Genomic DNA, 23,215 nt, shown 5'->3' with positions numbered 1-23,215 from the left:
CTCTCTCTCTCTCTCTCTCTCTCTCTCTTTCGCTCTCTTATTTCCCCGCCTTTCTTTTTATTCCCGAATATAAATCTTCCGGCGTGGCACGGATAAAAAGTCGATCCGGCGGCTTGTTTAAACGAGCGCCGCGAAATAATGTCGGGCGATTTATGCAAAAACCGAGGAGCGCGCGCGCTCGCGCCACTTCGTGCCACCCGGTCGCGTCCCACCGCTGCTTCCCGTGAACGCCGCGTTCCAAGGTAAAAAAAAAGGATGTTATTGAAACGTTCCTTTTGCTTTCGGCTAATAGGCGCCATTGAGAATTCAGAATAATTTGGTGGCGGCCACGCGCGCCGGCCAGGTTGAATAAATGCCGCGTCCCGCCGAACAATTTTTGCTGGGTATCTGGTTGCGAGGGAGATGGAGAGGAGAGTCGCTGTTTTAATTCGTCGATGTCTTCGAGATGGTTTTAGAATTTTTTCTATCTTTTAATTCATTTTTTTTACCTTGTAATGAATTATTTTTACTTTTTAGTCCATTATTTTTACTTTTTAATTCATTATTTTTACTTTTCAATCCATTATTTTTACTTTTTAATTCATTACTTCTGCCTTTCAATTCATTATTTCTAGCTTCTATTTTATTACTTCTAGCTTCTAATTTATTATTTCTGCTTTGGAATTCATTATATTTACCTTCTAATTCATTGTACTCGATCGAGCGATTGTGCGTTTCTTGAAAAGCGTTTATTTTCTTACACGCAGAAATTAATAAAAATTTTGCAATTTATTAACTATTTATTTATAGGGTTAAATCATCGATCGAACCAGGCGAACGTCCGAAAACGTCGCCGATTTATTTATCAAGAGTCGCCGATCATTTACAATTTTTTACTCTTCGTGCTTGGCTTACAAATCGGCGGCACATTAGCCGGCGCTAATGAACGCCGCGAGGCGAGCGATCGCGTTCCCCCCGTGTTCGACGAACGAAAAATCGCTATCCTATCTTATTTTCCAAAGTGAAAACCAGCCGTGTGCAGCTTCCGCGACGCGTCGATCTGCGGATACACGCGAAATAAAAAATAAAAAAAAATATATAAAATCCGCCTCTCTAAATTCGCTGTCCGTTTAAATAATCGGCGGCGTAACGGCGCTTTTCACAGAGTTCTTTTTTTTTAACGCGCGGTCGTTGAAATTTCACGGTTCATTGTTGGCCCGAATAGCGCCGATTTTCCGTTGGCTCCCCCACAGGTTAATGACGTTCTTTTTCCTGTTGAGCACACGGTTGACGGATGGAAAATGCGCGCAAGATAAATCGTGCCGCCTGTTAATTGATCGATCATTGGCCGCGTTGCATCGCGTTGCATCGCGGCGAGACCGCTTGCATTTATCTCCGCCGATTGCCGGACGCGTTCAATTTTTTTCCCCGTTTTTATTTTCACCGGCGCGCGGCAGCCGTTTGCCCGAGGTTTTCGTCGAGTGGCCGCGCCGGAAAACCTTTCCGCGCCGACGGTACTCGCCGGCGCGCCGGACACGTTCGCCGACGTTGAATTCCACGGGTTCCTTCGGACCGGAGACAATTTTAATTCCGACCCCCCCCCCCGTCGCTATTACGAGCTGTCCGAGTTGTCGCGGACGTCCGCCGGCCGCCAGAAATCGGACATTGTTTTCATTCCGATGCGAACTTTCCCGGATTCCCATCGTCGCTGAAAGTGCTATATACTGCGTGGCACCGTCCCCTCGTTTTTGAGTTATTCCGGGCGTCTGGATGGCAGCGGAGAGAACAGTGATTATACTATGTATGATTATATGATATAGTGTGCACGATTATACGATATAATGTGCATGATTATAATACTTTTGTAACATTGTTTATGTAAAGGTATCTTAAATTGATAAATTATTTAAATATTATATTATATAATTATTACAAATTTTCATAAATTTATAAATTGATTATTTTAGCGTTGCGAAACTGTAACATTAATTACACGTATTAACCCTTCGCGAAGTTATGTCTGTTTCTAGCCACAAAAGCTATTTATTTATAATAATATTAATAACAATGTCTCGCGTAGAAGTAACGCCATAAATGTTTAAACAAAATTGACAATTTATCGCGCCCTTCCACCTCATAAAATTAACATATTTCCGCGTTCCCACTAAAAATTCCCAAAATACTTAAAAATTGAAGGTAGCGCTATAGTTGCGTTCCTAAGTGCACGCCGTTGCCGCGTCTTCCCCGCGGAGCCGAGCCGAGCGTAGTTCGGGACACAATTGCCACGGAAGCCGGCGCGCGAATTTTTTAATTCGCGCTCGGACGGTCAAAGGTGCCCCCGGGCCGTTGGTCGCGGCACCCAGTGGAGCAAAGGGAAAGTGGTCTCTCCGCGCGGGCGCGATTGCTAATTATACGAATTTGAAAGCGAGATCAAAGGCGCCGCGTGACGCGAAACGAAAGTATTTGGGGGGTGCATTTGTCATTGAGACCTCCCACCCCCCCCAGCCCCGGCATCGGCCCGTAAACATTTGCAATGGAACGCTGCTGTTGCTGCGCGCGGTGGTGGTGCTTTCCGGCTCGAGTGCATAACACTCGACGGGCCGTCGACGACGAGAGTGCCACGGCAATTCTTAACACCTTCCTGCACCACCACCCCTCTCCCTCTACCCCTACTCTCGAGCCTTTTGTTCACCGCAAACTCTTCCGCGTAATTATTTTTAGAATGGTCGACGGCCGAGTGCGACCGAGTGTTCGCAATGTTTTACTTGGCGAACAATTTCTAGTTCTGGGTTTTTATTACCGGGATTATTGTTTAAAAATTTAAAGCTTATATGAATCACTTATTCCTTTAAACCGTTAACTATACTAAAAATTGATATACGAAACCCTGCACGATTTTATATAGCAACACTCTGACAGCACAGAATTTCCATAATAATATCTAATATTTATTATTCAATAAATAACTCGAACGTAGACTAATCAAATAGACATAAACGATTATTGCTATAAATTCCGATTATTCGTCGAAACATCGTTTTTACTTGTACAACAAAGTGACGCGAATTCGTTTTAAGCAAATAAACGAAATTAGCGCGCGACCGTCGCAACAATTTCGCGCGTGCGATCCTTTTTGCGCACGGCAAAGAAATATCCGCGCCGGTCTAATAATAATTATTGCATAATCGTGGCCGCGTTCGGCGTCGTTCGATTTCCCCATAAAAATCCCGTCGTCCTTTTCTTCCCGTCTCGCACTTTTTATCGCTCGACGTGCAAACGCGCGGTTGGTTGCGTTCGCGTTGTTTTTGAGCCCCTCACCCCCCCAACCCCGCGCGCGTGTGTTCCGCTGCCTTTTCCATCCCCCCCCCCTCCCACCGGTGGGTCCACGTCGACCGCCACGCCCACGCGTGTTTTTCGCGCGGCTCCGCGAAAAACCCGACAACTTTTTAGCAGCAGCTGCGGCTGTCGCCGCTCCTTTTTCTCTTTGCTACTCGCGCCTTTTTTCGCGGGGGAGGGAGAGGGGGGAGGGGGGCGCCCGCCGGTCGGCTTAATGGCGTCCGCGCCGATTTCAGCCCCTCGGGCAGGTGTAACGTAACGTGTCGCCGCTTCGCGGGGACACCCGAGCGCGGACCGCCGGTTAGGAGAGGGTTGTTCTCGCATCAGCTTCGCAAAATTGCTTATCAAAGGTGTCTATAAGTTTCGCAATTTATCAACAGCGAGAAACGAGTGCCATTTTTCTTTCTTCTTTTTGTCAGCCGTACGCGAGATATTTTTATTGCGTCGACTCAAATGAGACACTCTATAGATAAAACAGTGATACAGTTCTCACCGTAAATATCTCAAAAACTATTTAATTGCATCCCAAGTAATCCTATATTTCATTGAACAGTATAATAACTAAATTTCCAAAGTGAACAGTATAATAAATAAATTTTCAAAGTGAACAGTATAATAACTAAATTTCCAAAGTGAACAGTATAATAACTAAATTTTCAAAGTGAACAGTATAATAACTAAATTTCCAAAGTGAACAGTATAACAACTAAATTTCCAAAGTGAACAGTACAATAACTAAATTTCCAAAGTGCAAAGTTTTAACTAAATCTCCGACCGAAAGTCGGAGAACGAAATCTCCTTGATCCTTCAATTAAATACCTTTCTTATTCCCTGTTAAAAAATTGACTCGACGATTATACAAACGAAAGCTCGCAATACAAGCATTTCCCGTTTCGCGCTCGAGACGCGCGAAAGGGTTTATTTCTCAAATCACGAGTAACGAACGGTGCTTTCGCGTCCCCGAATTTTCAAAGTTCTTGCAGTCGGTAAAATCGGCGTTCCCATAATTCTCGGAAATGATTCGGGGCGAGTCCGCGAGGTCCCTTTTTCGGTCCAGGGTCTCGCGCACAGTAGAACGACGACGGCAAGTTAGGCAACACGAGCTCGCTCGCTCGCGCGCGAGTTACGTCAAAGGCGTGCCTTCGCGGAGAAGCGAAGAAACTGTTAGCTCGCCTCGCGCGTAGAATTTACAGCGCCCGCCAACTTTCCGAAAGTGTAACAAATTCGAGAAGCGCGCCGAGGGTGGTGGAGAGAAGAGGGGCGGGGTGGGGTGGGGGGGAGGTCGGCTATACCACACCTGCGAGGGTTATTAATATGCGATGAAACGGGGGAGTCTGCGCGGGGTTAAATACTGGGGGAACCTCAGACACCCGTGCTTCGCAGAGTAATTTCTAACGTCAACGGGTTGATAGAAAGCAGTCTTCCCGGCTGCACCCGTCAGGTGAATGAATCACGGTAAAATCATCGTCCACGAGTATCGTATCTTTATATTTGGTTGGCGCATATGAGATATCGGATTTTTAAGCGAGTATAGAAAACCGCATATCTTTTTTCGAAAGCTATCGATTTGATTTGAAATCTGTCCCATTTCGTCCTTAATATTTTCCTTAATAGTACCAGATCATTTTTCTATCTTCTAACGTTTTTATTCGTTTCCGTATCTAGATTTTAACACTGGATTACCTAAGCAAGTCATTTTGACTGCTTTTCAATTTCAATTAGAAAAATAATTATGTAAATAATGACACAGCTTCTTATAATTTTGTCACTTTTTCTACAACATATAAATGCGTTTATTGATCATTGTTGTTGCTCCCCCCCTTCTTTATTTCCGGTATATATACCTATATTGCCGAAAAGCAGTAATTTTCCCGTCCTCAAGTTCCCGTCTTTCCAGTGTTAATAATAGAAAAATTCAATTTTATTTAAATTAATAGAACTTACATGGAATCTTTATCATTAGCCCGACTCGTTATTACAGTGCAAGGGGATTGAAACCGAAAAAGTTTCAGCTCTCTGAACCATAAAACCACAGCCGCGGCGACGTTCGGGTCAACAACGATCTCGAGGAAGCGTAACAGTCCGCTGAAAGGGCCCGTTCGAAACGCAGGAACGTGGAACGGCGCGTTCTGTTTAAACGCAGTCCCATCCGGCGGCCAATATAAAACGCGACGACGGCGGCCGTAAGCGTGGAGGCATCTAGTTACCTTTCGACGGCGAGACGGGGGAATAAATTGATCGGGGAACAGCTCTCGCGAGAGAGGATCGTGAATGGTGACTGGCAGCGGGCGCAATCTCCTCGAAGGTAGACGCCGCGTCCCGGTGCATCGCGTCGCATCTCGCCGCGCCGGTAGTTAAGAAGAACTGGCTCGGCTTGGCTGGTGCTCGCTGAGCAAGGCGGTCCTCCCGTCGCACCTTTTACTTCCGTCGTATTACGTTTTTATGGGGCGCTGGTCAACGCTTCGAGCGACCGTAAAAAAACGGCCAGAGGGGGGGGGGGTGGAAGAAGAGCAGGGGTTGGTAAAGGCGGCGCAGGGCGAACGCATGCTTTATGGTTGTTGCGCGGCGGACCTCGTAAATCGCGCGAGCTGCTAGCTATAGAAACGAGAGAGAGAGAGAGAGAGAGAGAGGGGGGGAAAGGTGGCCGAGGAATTACACCGTTCCGCTCCTTTTTCACGGCACTAATTCACCGTGCGTTAGTTAAAGCCCGGGGCTCGCTTGTTTGCAAGCGCTCGCGCGTGTCGCAATTTATCGCGAGCGAGGCGCGAGCGTATTTTTATAAGCCGCGCGCGGATTATCCGGCAAGGAGTCTCTCCGCGGCAGAAGACTACCGGTTATGTACATACTCGGGGATGAGGCTTGAAACACTTACAGGTTGATCCCGTCGTAGCCGGCTCCAATGCCCACGTGGTCGATCCCAGCGATCTTGCGAATATGATCGATGTGGGCTGTAACAGAAGTTTACGGGCAGTGTTAGTTAGCTTTCGCGGCCGAGGAGCGAGCACCGCGGCCGAGCGGCTGCTTTACGCGCTCGTTTACCCGTCGGATCGTAATTAAGGACCTTATTGGAACCGCGGGCTTAGCTACTTTATCATCGTCGTAAGCGTCCGTGGAAATTGCTCGGTGATGCGCGCTTTGGTAATACCGCTTTCCGAGCTCCTCTTTATCTTACGCCGCCGTTCGTGCCGCGGATGTTTGCTCCAACCCCTTCAACGATCGAGTTTAACACGCTTGGAATTCCTTTAACCCTTTGTAATACGATTACTTTTGTGCCGCTTTGATTAGCGCTTATTTGTTGTTACTGTTAGGTTGGAAACCATGAAACGGGCGGTTTTGGTTAGTTTTTGTACGGCTGCGACGCCCGTTTCATAGTTTCCAACCTAATATTTTCCTTATTAATATCAGACAATTCTTATCTCTTATATTTCATTATTCGTTTCAAAATCGTACAAAAATTAATAATAAATTGATAACAAAAATTTAACGCAATACTCTTTACAGAAGATATTTTCTAAGCAAAGGCAACAAAGACGCGATGCCGGACGATTTCCACCGCGGCTCGCTCTTTCGCCGATGGGAACAGTAAGAGCAACGTCTGAAGTGATTCAGCCAAGTTTTCTACTCTGGTAAAACGACGGAGGCCTGTTTAAAAGATGACTCGAAAGTTGCTCCGCCGTGCGCATCACTCTGCAGCCGCACGTAACCCCCGGGTGCATATACGTTGCCCCGGCGCCGCGCGGCTTCAATATTTCCTCAACGCGGCGCAGTTGCACGGAACACGGGGCGAAAGCGTTTCCCTGTGATTCTCGTCGGATGGTAGCAATTTCTTACGTGCCGCCCTTAAGTACGGAAACAAAGTAGTAAATTTGATGCACCGTGCCGGCGCTAGGCACTCGGTCTTCCCGCATAATCGAGTGACGACTATGCAGCGCCATTGAAAATAAAATACATCACGTTTAAAATACATCGAAAGAATTTTTATGCTACTAAATTCTGTTACATTGAAAACATCTTTAAAAAATACAAATATTCTATAAACTGATAAGGTCAACGGTGCTTAACATGGAATAAATCCTGTGAAATTGAAATAGCTTAGGTCGAAAGAAATATCTTGGTTCTGGAGGTAAAATAGCTCGGAGTGCAAAGGGTTGATAAATCTTATTAAACATCGAGAAATGGAGTAAACATTAAACCACCCAATTCAAACACAGCTTTGCAATTGCCAAGGAGAATTTTTCAATCGTTCAATTCGATAATAAAATAATGTATATAATAATTCTCACATCGTCCAATTCTTCAGTAAAAAATAACAACCCTTTAAAATTTATAGGGTTAAAATTTAACCCTTTGCGGCCGTGTGACGATTCTAATAATTTGGTGGCTTTTCAAATTAATTTTTATCATATTTGTTTATATTGAGAAAATTGTTAAGAGCCTATTAACTATTGCACGAGTCGCAAAATTCGATTCCATGATATATAAAATGGTAACGCTACAAGTTTAAACAAATATCTTGGATTTCCAGTTAAAATGGCTCCGACTGTAAAGGGTTAACAGGTAAAATCACGCGGTGGAGTCTCGAAGCGTTTCGCGGTGTCGGTTTCCATTAACAATATCCTATATGTAACGTCGCCATCAGCGATCCATCGAATCGGACACAGCGGAGCGACGTGTCTTCGCCGTGCATCCGACGTTTCGCAAACAAGGGACTCGGGCGCGCACGTCTTCCGCGCGTTAAGTGCAAACGTCAGTAACACGCGAAGGGGGTGAACGCGCAGCGTTATCGACGCGCAGCGCGCGCGTCATTGGAACCGCATAGATTCGGCGCCGGGACATTTGGAGTCGCGGTCACGGTCGAATCGCTTTATTATTAACTGGCTGTTAATTGTTGTTGGGCGACAAACAACGAGAGAGAGAGAGAGAGAGAGAGAGAGAGAGAGAGAGAAGGAGAGAGGATCGATCAGCGTAATGCCGTCAATGGGACGATCCGACGCGTTCGCGCGCGACAACTGCTCAAACGATTATCGCGATTCGGTTTAACGCGGGGCTTCCTGCTCGCGAGCATAATTTTCTCGCCGCTCTACCCTCTGCGCGGCCGCGCGATTTAAAGCGCGGAAATGGATTGTTACTCGGTTCTGCGGTCTCCCCATTCGGCCCTTGGAAAATCCGGTCAACGGCGATGCTATTGAGCGCGCTTACCTGCGAAAGCGTGCGCGCGTTCAAGCGGACGCGTTTTTCCATGGCGCGTGTGTAATCGGACCCCCGAGGCGGGGGGTTGAAATCGCAGGCCATAATTTAGGCTTCGCTTGAAGGATGATATATTTTATTTTTTTCAATGTTAGTGTAGGTTGTTGGTTTTTTTAATGTTAATCGTTTGCGATTGTATATACCATAATTGTATATACATAACCTGACATAACCTGGTATAAACTAAATTATATAAACCATAAACTAAATTTCTCTTAAATTTCTTTTTCTGAGATTTCTACCGTAACTATGGAAACTTTAAGAAATTTATAAAAATGGAAAACAAAAATAGAAGACCCGAACGTTTTAAAATCGCCGAAAGAGAAGATTCGAATATACAGCATCCGCTTCATCCCCGGCAAGTCGTTGGCCCGAATCGCGCGATCGGCATTATCTTAAAATCATGACCCATATACGAACCGCCGGATTAACCCGTTAATTCTCGTTTTAGCATCCACTCGACAGTTCCAATCATCCCGAAACACTTCTCACCATCGCCACAAGGGTTGCGCAACAATAAACCAATCCATACGATTTACGGGGGGCGCACGCTCTCTCTCTCTCTCTCGTCATTCTATTCTCGCGGTCGAAAAGGAGGTCAGACGGATCCATTCTTCTGCGGGTCCACCGTCTAAATTCGGCCGGGGTCTCGTTATACCGTCGAACGAGACACAGAAACGTCGACGAACGGAATAAGCGACGACGAACGGAATAAGCGACGACGAACAGAATAAACGTCGACGAACGGAATAAATGACGACGAATGGAATAAACGGCAGGGCTAAAAACTTTCAGACAGGACGTTACGATTTAATCAGGCCTGGACGACGACCGCCCCTTTCGTCGCCTTATTACTTATTTCGACGACCCTCTTCGGGGGTCTAACTTTTTTTATCATCGCCGGATAATTCCAGCGACAGTCTGTGCTAATCTTACTGCTCGATTTAAGTCATTGGTATGGATGGTGGTATAACGATGATTTGTCGATTAGTCGATGCTAAGTGGAAGGGCTTAGGCAATATAATACATTCATACAACCGCATTCCTTCTTACATACCATACACTCTCGCCCATACTATACACTTCCAGATATGTGTGTTTGTGTGTGTGTGCGTGGCGTTGAATCGGTCCCGGTTCGGCGCGATAAAGTTCCTCCGGCTAATTCTTCCCCTTTTCCGGGGCCAATCAAGGCTCCCTTCGGCCACCGTATCGTAGCTTTGACCACTCTCTCTCGCGCGCGCGCGCCACTATCGCCGTCCCATATTCCAGGATAAAAGCTAATTGAAGGGGACGCCGGAATCACGTCTAAATTGTTCTTTTTCCCCCCTCCACTGGCGACGGTCCCCGTTAATATGGTTTCCTACGGCTAAGCTGCGGATTTCATTCGGTCGGTATCCGGAGACCGAACACCCCCCTGCTCATCCCTCCGAACGCCCCCCGTCGCCGGAATAGGGATGCGACACCGCAGAGAGAGAGAAGATCCCCCCGGATAACCGGCAATTTTCTTATACAGCGAGCATGTTCTCGCCGGGGGCCGGTTTCGTTCGGCTCCTGCGAGCGTTCGTATATAAAGAGCAATCGCGAGCGAATGAACCCGCGGGAGACTAACGGCCCCGCAGACTGCGAGGGGTGAGAACGGGCCGATACCTCCGCGCGCCGAGGCAAATCGATGCTCCCGCAAATATATCGGCTCCCCCGTTCGCTACCCGGTCTCCCCGAACGATCGCGGGAAAATTAGAAACGCGTTAGCCACGATTTCCCTTCGTCACTTTCTCTCCCTTTTCTTTCTCTCTATTTTTTTTTAACTCGCGACACACGATCAATCGAAATCATTACGCACCCCTCGAGTCATCGAATTTTCGTCGCTTTAGTCACCGTTTATATCGCGTCATTATTATTATCGGTCATTATTTGTGCCGTTTATTTTGAAAGCGGTGCGAGTCCATTTTCTCTTGTTTCGAGAAAATTAAAGGTTAACGTGTCCGTTGATTAAAAAATTTAGGTAAATTATATGAAATCTGGCAGTGTTTCTACTATTTTATCAATATGTAATTTGGTTATATAAATTTGTGTTAGGCGAGCGGGAACATTTATTGATAAATTAATTTAATATTAATCGTAATACACGGGATATTTAATATTAATCATAATACACGGGATATTTAATATTAATCGTAATACACGGGATACTTAATATTAATCATAATACACGGGACGCGATAGTTTCGTTTAAACCAAGCGACGAAGATCGCGTCAAGAAAAGAAGTTTAATCGTCGTCGGGATATGCGCGCGGGGGGAGGGGGGGGGGGCGGGGCGGCCATCGGGCGACCGAGGAAACTTCGCGTTCTTGGCAGCCAGCTGAAAATGGCTAATTTCATGCCGGATCACGTTCCACCGACCACTATATCCCGGTGAACACCGTGGCGCGCTCGAAATAGTTCGCGATCACATCGCCGGGACCGGCTTTGATTACCATCTAGTTATATGTATAATCCATCAATATACTGCGAAACGTGCACAAACGTATTTTACCGAATGGCGAACGGCAATTTGTTTCGCATGGCCCCGTTTAATCCCATAACGCGACGCCGTAATCACATAACGCTGGGACAAAGACACGACGGGACACAGGAATGTGGAAGTCCAAATATCTCGCAACGTTGTCAAATCTTGATCGATTATTATTTGCTTATATGTATATATGGATATGGTATAGGATCGGTAAGAGTATATTTTTTAATTATTTTATAGGCGAAGCCCAATTTTAAAATTTAACCCCTTGCACTATAATAACGAGTCAGACACTTGATACAGATTTCATGCAACGTCTACTAAATATGAATATTATTAATTCCTTCTACAGCTAAACAGAAATTTATTTTTCTATTGTCAAAGTCCAGAAACGAAAGTATATAAAGGCAATAAAAGAAAGAAAAATCGTCTGGTTCTATTATTAAAAATATTAAGGACAAACAAGTGTTAATCAATGCAGCGCGAAAGGAATCGTAGTGCAAGGGGTTAAAAAATTGTTAAATTTTATATATTTAAATTTTACCCATTCCGTTCCCGCCCTGCGTGATAGCATCGACGTATACGTCATCGATTCGTCGTTCGATCGTTGGATCGGGGTAGCAAACGCTACGCTATAGCCAGCGTAGGAACGCGGTGTATTCTTTCGCCGGCTCGAAATGAAATTCGTGGCGAAAGCGAATTTATTTCGGCAGTCTGTTTTCTCGAGCCGCGATTCTCGGCGGAGAGAGATAGCCGAACAGAGAGCGAGAAACGTCGACGAAACAGAAAAGAGAGAGAAAGAAAAGGAGAAGAGAAGAGAGAGAGGGGGAGGGAGAAAAAAAGTGGTATTCTCATCGAATGCGAGCGCGGAGGGAGCAGCGGCAACGGGCAATTGCACTTTCATATCCGCGCGCGCGCGCGCGCGCGGCCTTTGTGATTCATGAGACGGGGAACCCAGGTAACTTCAGAATTTCAACGTGAACGCGAAACTTAGCATTTCTCTTTGCCTCACTCCCTCTCTCTCTCTGTTCGTCCTGCCACCCCCCCTTTCTCTATCTGTTCCCGCGATACACTTTCCCCCCGCGTTTCCGTCCGAGTTTCGTCGGGAAACGCGCGCGCGCCGGCTTGGAAAACCGTTCCGATCGCTGAAACGATTCCGCCGCGACCCCACGCTAATTATACTCGACGGGCCCGGAAGCTTCTCAAAACTTCTCCTCGCGGATTTCTTTCTCTCATTGTTCGAGCCCCCCTCCGTCGCCTTCCGATACTCTCTCTCTCTGCGTGTGTACCGCTTTCTTTCGTTCTTTCTTTTCGCGTCGAGGGAAGCTGCAGCAGCGACTCGTGTATACCACTGAAATCGTGGAAATGTACAGGAAAGAGAGTCTTAGCGAAGCAAATCGAATTCTCTGCTTAACCTGTTGTAATGTAACAACGAGTCGGACTCGTGGCGAAGATTTCATGCATGACCTACTAAATAGGAATATTATTAATTTATTTCGAATCGAAATCAAATTTAATTATTCCGTTATCGAAGCACAGAGACGAAGATAAATGAAGACAATATAAGAAATGGGAATTGTTTAGTCCTATTAAAGAGAATATTAAGAACGAATAAATGCTAATTAATGCAACGTAAAAAGAATCATAGTGCAAGGGGTTAACGTTAAAGGGATCCCCTTTAATCATTAAAGTGGATTCGTTCGTTCGTGCGCGATCGCGTTTCGCCGAAGAAAAACGCTGGATAAAAAGATTAATTTATCAACGGCCGATGAGCCGTTACAAATAATACAGGATTTATCTCCGTTGTAGCGAATTATTCATTGACGAGTAGTAGGAGGCGGAGCAGCATCGTCGCAGTTGGAATGAACGATCCAGCGCGGGCGGGAGCGTGTCCGAGCGTAACCGGCGCGCTTGCTGCGCGATGTTTCGATCGGGATTCGAAAATTCCCTCGGCGAAACGGCGCGGCCGTGGTATCCCTGGGGTTTGTTTGCGCGGTGATTTTCGCACTACCTCCCTCCCTCCCACGGCAAAGTGAAATACCGAACCGGGGATTACCAGTTCCGCGGCGCGATCCCGTGTTAACCTTCGCGCGGAGCGGCGCCGGGGAATTCCAAATGCGGCGAGAGACAAATATCGTCGCCCTCGTCGGGGCGGCAAAATAAAAAGAAAAGAAAAATATATATATAGAACGAGAGCGTGAAACGTTGGGAACGTCTCTCGCAGGTGTTGCGAATTTCATTTGCGGGCGATCCGATGCGAATCCGGCGCCTTTCGCGTGCCGCTTCGAGCGGCGCGGAAACGTCGACCGGGACCGGTTGCCGAGCGTTCGGGGACTGTAATGGGTATCTGCGGATCCGCGGGTAATATTCGTGGATTTTTGTATGTGTTCGAGTGAATACGATATTCAACGAAGGTGCGAGAATAATGCTGTAAAGATCGTGAAGCAGTGGATCGCGATAAATAGGTATAAAGTGTTACAACACTTTATTTGCCCCATCCTGTATAATAATAAAAGTTCACATTATTCATTTAACCCTTTGCACTCGGTTGTCCCTTCTTAAGGGACATCGCAATTCTAGTATATGACTGAACATTAAAGTTTATTAGCGATTTGCAACTATTTCTCGAAGTCTACGAAATCATATAAATCGAATATTATTATAACAATATTATATATACATATAAATATATACATATATATCGTATACTATATAATAATATAAACTTTTATAAGCGCCGGTAGGTAACATCCATGATGGCGCCGAGTGCAAAAGGTTAACCAAGTTCCTTACGAATGTGCTAGGAAACGCAAGGCTACCACCGTTGGTGTTTCTTTATCGGCCGGTGAACAGCGCGGCACGCGTGACTTCCGGCAGATTTCATCGGGCCCGATGAGAAAAAGTGGCCCGGTAAATATGGATACCGTTTGACGGTGATTGTATCGCCCCGCCGGTATTCGCCGTCTCGCGTTTCGTAAAAGGGAATTACCAGGGCCGAAAGGGATTTTTGCCGACTGTTTCAACCGTGAAAAAGTGGATTTTCTCTCGCTTTTTTTGGGGGGATTTTTGGCGGGGCTCGTCTGAAAGCGGGCAAAATAGAAAATATGAACGATTCGGAGGTCGGGCTGCCTTTTGATCGGATTATTTCGAGCGGGGAATGAGTTTCGACGAATGACATTGTTTGGAAAATTTGGGAATCGCTGAGTTCATTCGAGGCTTAACCCTTTGCAGTCGTATGTCCATTCTGTGCTATTAATTATGTATATTATTACCTTTAATTTAATTTATATACTGTCACCTTTAATCTAATCTTTATACTATCACCTTTAATTTAATTTATATACTGTCACCTTTAATCTAATCTTTATACTATCACCTTTAATTTAATTTTTATACTACCACCTTTCATTTCGTTTATATACTATTGTCTTTAATTTTACATGAAATTGGAACTCATTATTGCGTTACATTTATCTAAACTTTTAAAAGGAATTAAGTTGCTTTTCCTACTGTTTATTCTTGGAAAATTAATTCTGACCAGCATGACGTAATAATCAACTATATAATTATAAATGACGTAATAACAGATGAAATAATAATAAGTGAAGTAATAATAGCTGATACAATAATAAATGAAATAATAATACTTGGCATAATAATAGATGAAATAATAATAAATGAAATAATAACCAATAAAATATAATAATCAACGCCATAATAATAAACGTCATAACAACAAATGAAATGAGTTAATAATTTTTATAACTTCCCCTACCGTTCCTCGAGTCGTCAAAATATTAGGTTATTTTCAATTCATGTTTCCATGGTGAAATTTCCCTCCTCTTTGCCACGAACTAGGATATCGTTTGGAAGTTCCTGCAGACGCGATTAATTAAGTTTGTTCAAGAGGTATAATAATGAAGTTGCGAAGAACGAAATCGAACCGTGGTGCGCGCGCGTGCTGCTACCGGTCATAATTATGAGACCAGGTTTTACATTAATTAGAGAGCAGAAGTTCGCGACTTTGAATCGAAGTTATCGGAGCCGCGGTAAATCGATGAATTATTTGTCGACGATGAATTATTTCGTTCTTCGATTCCTCTACGGTTTTATTTTTTTTTTTTATTTCTGTGATAATTATTCCGCGATAGGACCAACACGTCGCGCGACTGTGTTTTATTCGCGTGACGGAGTATAAGTGACGTAACGTTTGGCTCGCGGTAAACACGTGCAAGAATTTTTCCATTATTTTCCTTTATCGATTCCGCCACTCCATTTACTCGAAACTACTGAACTACGTCATAAAACGATCGATATACCGCTACAGTCGTTCGCGAAAGCATTTCGACAAGTATATCCGTACTATGGATAGTATAGACTATACTAAAGATCTACTACATCATCGCAGACACGCAGCCTTACAATTCCCATAACTACATCGCCAGAAAAATCGGTTCTAAAGCTCTAAAAAAATTCCCACAAACGCCAATAAAATTCTTCAAAAAGAAAAAACACTCTCGACAAAACATTCAACAATAATCGCAAAATCGCGAGCATTAAAAATTGCATCGGACACTAATGAAGACGTCGATGGTACGATCGATCGCGAATTGTCGATAACGTTAAAACACAGCCTCGGCAAAAACACGGGGCGCTTAGCGTTTCGCTGGACACATTGAAATTCGATGGGGTAGAGAGCCAGGGGTACGCGACTGCGATTTAATAATCTGCTGTCTGCCTCTCTCCCCCGTGTGTCCGCGCGCGTATGTGTCATGTCGAAACGCGTAGCGTGCCCGAAGAAACTTCTGGCAGAAATTACTGAGTTATTTCGAGCGAAACGGTATCCGGTCGTGACATATCGCTGGTGCTCTTACCGGCCACGTCCTCCAACGTCGATTTCTCGCCGCAGCTGATAAAATGAGGGTAGAAGGATACCATAACTATACCATCGGTCTGCGCCTGGAACAGAGAACGACGCGAACGTCAGGTTAAATGTACGACTTTCGAACGACTCTCTTGCTTAACCTCTTAGGCACGGCTGAATTTTACGCGAATAAAGTTTTTCATACCTAAATTACCATTATTTCTTAATATATATTTCTCCGTATAGCTATATATAGTATTAATCACATATATTCTTTTCTTAGTGTACATTGTACGTACACAGTTTCACTTTAATCGCCCACTTTAATAATTAATCAAACAATTTAGTAAAGCGCGAAACGTTCACGAAAGCCGCTATAGTGGCGCATCGTGTCTAAGAGGTTAAGTACGACTGTTCTTAATATTAAACACTTCACTCTGTATAACTGAAAATTGAAACAAATATATAGTGTCCAAAAATATATACAGTGTCACTCGCAGTCGAGAAATGCACGGTTCCCCGACGATTAACCAATTCCATGGTCTCCCCGCCCTTTTTACCGCAAGGCTAACATTAAATTCCGGTGAAAATCGTCGCAGCCAACTTACCAAATGTCGCAGCGCGTGGTCAGGCACATTTCGCGAGGAATTGCAGAGAGCATGGGCGCTGCTGTGGCTGAAGATCACCGGCGCCCTCGATGTCCTCATGGCGACCAGCATCGTCGGCACGGCGACGTGCGACAGGTCCACCATCATTCCGAGACGGTTCATCTCCAGGACGACGCTCTGGAAATTCACCAACCAGAGGGTTTCCGTTGAGTTTACGAAAACGTATTACGAGGAATGAAATTTATACGTCGCTGAATATTCATACGCTGAATAAAAGCATAAATATTCGAAGCAATTAGCTGTAGAGATGGATGTATTAAGTATTAATATATTTATGGTGTTATTAATTCATGCAGGCGTACTGTTGCTATTGTTGAGGGCAGTTTATGTGGAATCACAAAAGGTTACGATTACGAAGTAATGCAAACTTTATTAAGAATAGTGAAAAAAGGTGGTAGTTAAAGTCACACGTGTTCTCTCTCGAGGCGCGTAGAGAATTTGCGAGGCAAGCGGCGTCGTTGCGCATGCTCGCAGGAGAACGAGACGCTAGGTGGTGCCGCAGATATCGGGACAGACGCGAACGGCATCGGGGCGCGCGAATACGAATGGGGCGCGTCCCAATAGCTATTAATGTAGCTATATTGTTATTATTATTAATGTATCTATATTATTATTATTACTTTTATATTTATTACTATTTTATACCGTTTACGAAAAAAGTAAAAATATCTTGTTGTTTTGTCTTTTTATCCCTTGCCATTTCCTTTATATATTCAACTGACTCCTAATTTTATTATAAAAATACTCAGCCTTCTGACTAAAGAATATTTAATAAAATAATCTAACAATATAAGAACAGAAAATCAAAGAAAATCGTCCTTAAAAGTCGCGACCTTAAAGACACACGAAGTACCAGGAATTCTATATAGTTTAAGGGCGCGAAGCGTCGAAACCCTTGAAAATGTTTCGCCGTTAAGTAAGAGAGCAATACACTGGCGGCTATTTCGCGCGATAAATCAGCGAATGATCCGTACGGAGTGAAACGTCCCCGCGAATACCGTAGCTCGGAATCGAGAGGGACATTTCTATGGAAATCAGTTGGAAAGAAATTCATGCCGATGGCTTCCCCGTTGGGCTCGATAATCCGGGATTTAACAGGGCTTATAACGATTCTTCCGCGAAAGAAAGCGCCGCGATAAGAACCGGGGAAAATCGTTTCGCCGACCGACCGATGGCCGTTCGTTAGGTCGATGCTATATTTCCTCGCGGGAAGTCGAACGGAAAGGGGAAGAAATGAGGAGAGAAGAAAAGGGTAGAGAAGAGAAGGGTAGCGAAGGGAAGAAAAGGATAGAGAAGAGAAGAGAAGGGTAGCAAAGGGTAGAGAAGTGAAGGGTAGCGAAGGGAAGAAAAGGGTAGAGAAGCGAAGAAAAGAGAAGAGACGAGAATTGAAAAGAAAAAAGAAGAGACGAGAAAAAAAGCGACGAGAGGGGGATGAGTCTTCCTTCCTCTTTGAAGACACGGTAGAGGTGTGCCGTCTGGTTCGCAGCGATCCCACGCGTGATCCGTGACATTTATTGCCGGCGTCGTTCAATCAGATTGAAAGTCACGGCACGGGGCCGAAAGAGACGGTTTTCCACGGAGCCGTCTGTTTCCCGGGAATTCCAGAACCGGAGAGCTCTCTCTCTCTCTCTCCTCTCCATGCAAGGGAGAGAGCAACTTTTAGAGAAAATGCTAATGCCCCTCACCGCCCGGCTTTTTCGTTCCAGGGTTGGAACGGTATATTTAGGGACATAAAGGTAACGACAGATGTATCGAGAGCTCGAGAGTAGTTTCGCGGAAATCGAGTCCAGAAACCTGTATTTCGCTCGGATAAGAGATTTCCGATAGCTTCTATCTAGAAAAATAGAGAGAGAGAAAAATAGAGAGAGAGAGAGAGAGAAATAGAGAGGGAGAAGCTGGCATGCCGCCGCGACGTGAAATATCGTCCTTGATGTCTGCCGTCAGGACTCCGCGATACGGCTGCTAATATAAAATTCGATTTCACCGTTGTCACTTGTCATTTCGCCTGGAACAAAACAGCCGCCGACTGCGCGCTCTGGTTCTCCTCCCCCTTTTCTTCTTCCTGGGACACCGCCGTAAACAGCGCATGCTAAATCAGCCGCGAAACGCGGCAAGACAAGTTCTGCGAACCAAGTCTATCTCGGAATACCATCTTTCTAACTTCGTCGGAAGATCTTTCGAAAGTTTCTCGAGGGAGATCCGATTAATCTTTATTAAACGTCTTGTCGTATCAGAGAATCCAGCATGGAGTCTTGGTATTTACGGTTGACTTATTACTTGTCAACGTTTTCATGGCCTTTGATCAGCATTTAATTCTTCTATTTGAAATTCTTCTTTAAAGTTGATTACGTGTGATATTTTCGTCGCGCGTTTGTTTCGTTATTACAGTGCAAAGGGTTGATAGGTTAAAGGGACTGTTATTATTAATTATGGGAATTATTTCGTTATTATTATTATCATTATTATTAGTTAAGGAACGTATCGTTAATTTTTTCACCGACTATCCTTCGCAGCAATTAAAGCAGACATTTGGAAGAATCGAATTTACCACACGTAATAATCGAAAAATGGCGTCGCGCCGCTTCCAACGTTTCGCAATCGCGCCCCCGCCGCGATTCCAACGGGGTCCGCTGGAAATTCTGTTTAAGGGCATTTCCGTGAGCGACGCTTTCCGGATCGCGCTCGCCGTGAAACAATCCGCTAATGACAGCGTCACGCGAACAATTCATTTCCGCGACGACCCCTCCCAACGGTCCGCGGAAACAGAGTTATCGTTCGCATTCCAAGAGGCATTCCTTCTTCCTCCGGGTGCCGCGCGTCGCGTCCATTAAACGGTAGGATGCTTTGTTAAATCAGCACCGTCACGGACCGAATCCAGCGCTATTCCTTTCAAGATTCCCATTTACCCTCGATGCTTCCCGGTCATCGTTCTCATTTCCCGTTCGTTCGCACGGAGAATTCGCTGCCCCTTCCCCCCTCCCCCTCCCCTCCCCCGGGCGCTAACAGACATCGCGAGGAACAGGCGGTTCTTTTCCACGTCGACGGTCGTCGAAAGCCGCGCGTCCCCCGCGTTCGAGGGAAATTAGCCGAGGGACGAATTTATCGCCAACCACGCCGGCCATTATCGCGAAATTAGCGGGCTCGGATGTACCGCTCGCGGCGAGACGGTCCTCGTTACGCCGGTTCGGACGGTTATCCCCGGATTCCCTCGCGCTATCTTCCGGAAGAGCCGTTCGGACGGTTACGATTCGTTAACGCGACGCCGTGCTGTGTTCCAGTCAAAGGGTTGGCGAAAAGCCGATTTCGGATATCTCGATTTTGGTGAGAAATCTCTGGTGCGTTTCTCCCTTTCTTTTCACGCGAAATTAATGGACGAGATATTTGTTGCTTAACCCCTTGACTACGGCAGACTTTGATACGCCGAGAAACTAAATTTCACTTAAAACTATTTTTCCAACTTAAATTTTATTTTTTAATCTTCCCAAAATCGTCGAACTTCATAAAATCATAAAAAAATAAAAAAATTAATGAAACCTCCGAAAATTTATCTAACCCAAAAAGTAGCGTAAAAGTAAAAAATTGGACTAAAAGTTCATCGACGTCTTTTTATTATTCGTTAACATCTCGTTGGTTATTCGTCTTCTTATCATTCGCTTCGTAATCGAACGTTTCATTGAAATTCCAATTGTCTCCTTACCTTGCCCTCGTATCCATTAACTATTTGTATTCGCGTTCCTTAATCGGCTGGCTCCATCAAAAACCGGACAAAGGGTGTGCCGCGTAGCGCGACGGAGATCGGTTGAAAGGCCGTTCGTTGATAATAGAAGTCGGAACGAAAGGAGCAGGAGGTCGAAAAGAAATTCCTCAGCGTCGCGGACACGTGGCGAGCGACGCGCTAAACGCTCGGCATCCGGCTTTGAGAGAGCCCGGCTGGGTTCATCGAAGGAGTCTCTGAAGTATTTTTCCTTGAAGGAGGCTTTTCTTCAATTATCCCTGCAATTTATCGCGGCTGCGATAATTCCGCCGCTGCGTCTCTGCTATTCCGCTTTTGGCGAATCGGTTTTGACTCGCGAGACGACCCGACCCTACCCGACCTGACGCGATCCTTTTTTAACACAGAGACGGTTCAAGCTGTCAGCGATACAGAATTTCTGGAAGGGCAAAGCAGAGCCCTGCGGCTGAAGAGAGAGAGAGGGAGAGAGAGAGAGAGAGAGAGAGAGAGAGAGAGCGGCAGCCACGAGAACGCGCAAAGAGGTGTTTAACGAATGCGAAGTGGCGCGGAGAAAGAGCGACGTTGATTCCGCCCTTTCACGATGCAATTCCTTCCCTCCATAAGTCAGAGGGCAGTTACATTTTTTTCCTCTCCCCCCATTGAGGGAATCCACCCTCGCGTACCACGTACCACGGGGTGGTTAAGGCGGCGTAACAACGCGCGGAGGGTCTCCACCGTTCTCCGACAGGATGACGAATCGACCTCGTTCCCGCCTGCTTTGAGACGCGCGGCCGCTCCACGAACGGCGACACGGCTCTTTCGTTCATTGCCGGCCCCCGGGTTCGTTAGACCGACTTTCTGCCGGTTCCCAGACCTTCGTATCGTTCAGCCCCACGAGATGCGAGATAACGGTTCGCGCGGACCGACCTTCGTTATCTGTTAACGTCGCCGGATCGCACGTGACTCGCGCCTTGTTTCACGTTTCTGGATGCCTCGTGACGTATTTCTATTTTTATCGCTGTGTGTAATGTTAAAAGTATCTAATAATATAGCTGTCCTATAATATAGGTGACGATTTATCGTTGCGTTTTAATCCTTTGCACTGTGACTCATTTTATGCTGCGTTAATTAGGAATTATTTGTTCTCGATACATATTATTTGTCCTCGATATAATTCTTGTTTCCTGTACCGTCTTTATTGACTACCGTTTGTAGACTTTATCACGAGTCTGTCTCGTTATTATAAATTACGTAATTAATTAATTATTGTGAAAAGGGTTAACGTAACTCCGCTTTTAGTCGTGACGTATTTTTTAAAATTGAAAGTATACTTTTTAACAGTATCTCTCGTCTATGCGTTACAAGAGTAATGCAATTTCGAATTTAATGCAGGTTAAATTCTAACTAATAATTATATATAATAGTAATAATTATAATTATATGTAATGCCCAAAGGCACTCTTTAAAAGGAGGTACACCGCCAACGATCGCGCGAGCTGAAATCGTCGCCGAGCCATTTTCCACCATCCACCGCGTCTAGTTGCTCGCATCACGGGCGAATCGTCCTCTTCGCGCGCGATCGCAACTACTTTGACGGACCCCCAGCAGAGATTGAGTCAACAAGCCTCCTGGTCTCATCTGTCCGGGCAGAAGTCCGGCCGAAAGTTGTCGTCGGCGCGGCCAGGCGGTGTCCTTTGTTCCGAAGTTGGCTCGCCGGCAGATGCTCCGGCGATATATAAAACAAAAGAGCGGCGAAAGCGGCTTTTGTCTTTTTACGCCCGGCGACGGGGAGCGGAGGGATTGTCGGTCGTCCGTCCGACGCGAGGCAGCGCGAGGCAACGCGTGGCGGGGCGAGGCGGGGACCCTGTTCCTAGCAGGCGAGGGGGGAAAACTTCTCGACGCCTCTTCTGTCTCTAAGAGGCGGCGTTATCGGGCAACTTCTCGCCGGGCGGCCCTTCGCGAAACTGTCGATGCGCTCGGCCGCCTATTTAGCCGCGGAACTTTCGGGGGACAAGCTGCCAGCTGGCCTGCGAAGGCACGGTCATTCCGCGGACCGATTCCCGAGAACTTGTCGGTCGGACGCGGGTGTCGAGAACTTGCCGTTACTCGCCGTTTCGCGGCGAAACGAGTCCTCCGCGAACGGTCCTCGTGATCTTCGACCCTTTTGCGAGCATTGAGGGTGGATGTTAACCCTTTGCACTCGAAGTCATTTTAACTTTGAATCTAAAATCATTTCTCTGGCTTCAAGTATTTCCATTTTATATAACAAAGTGCATTTTATGCGTACGTAAAAAAAGTAACACGAGGTTAACATTCTTGTGCTATAAATTAATTTTCCAGTTCGAAATTTGTGTTAAAATATCGCAGAGGGTTAATTTAGCTGTACTTTTTAAAATATCGCGAAGGGTAAATTCGGCAGCAATTTTTAAAATACCGTGAAGAATTAATTTAGCAGTACTTTTTAAAATATCGCGAAGGGTAAATTGAGAGGTGCTTTTTAAAATACCGCAAAGGGTTAAATTTACCAGTCCCCTTTAAAATACCGCGCAGGGTAAATTTATCGGTTCTTTTTAAAACACCGCCAAGGGTAAATTTAGCAGTATTTTTTAAAATATCGCAAAGGGTAAATTTAGCAGTATTTTTTAAAATATCGCAAAGGGTAAATTCGGCAGTAATTTTTAAAATATCGTAAAGAATTAATCTAACAGTCCCCTTTAAAAATACCGCAAAGGGTAAATTTACCAGCCCCCTTTAAAATACCGAAAGGGTAATTTTAGCACCCCCTTTGAAAAAACTGCCAAGGGTTAATTTATTAATCCACCTAAAATCTGTAAAAATATACTAAAACCGAGTACTTTGCACCTTCTTTCCTTCGATACTAAACATGATTAATATCA

At 45.3% G+C, this 23,215-nt stretch overlaps 1 protein-coding gene across 1 annotated transcript in view; it reads right to left on the bottom strand.

Annotated features, from left to right (window-relative positions):
* LOC144476538 (dipeptidase 1) overlaps window positions 1-23,215 on the bottom strand; it is a 249,408-nt gene that overhangs the window by 9,570 nt on the left and 216,623 nt on the right. The window contains 3 exon segments of the mRNA XM_078193618.1: window positions 6,188-6,263; window positions 15,949-16,033; window positions 16,547-16,723. Coding sequence (XP_078049744.1) covers window positions 6,188-6,263; window positions 15,949-16,033; window positions 16,547-16,723 — 338 coding nt within the window.

This window comes from Augochlora pura, chromosome 10 (genome assembly GCF_028453695.1).
Source record: "Augochlora pura isolate Apur16 chromosome 10, APUR_v2.2.1, whole genome shotgun sequence".
Lineage (NCBI taxonomy): Eukaryota > Metazoa > Arthropoda > Insecta > Hymenoptera > Halictidae > Augochlora > Augochlora pura.
This window is presented reverse-complemented; position numbering and strand designations above follow the sequence as displayed.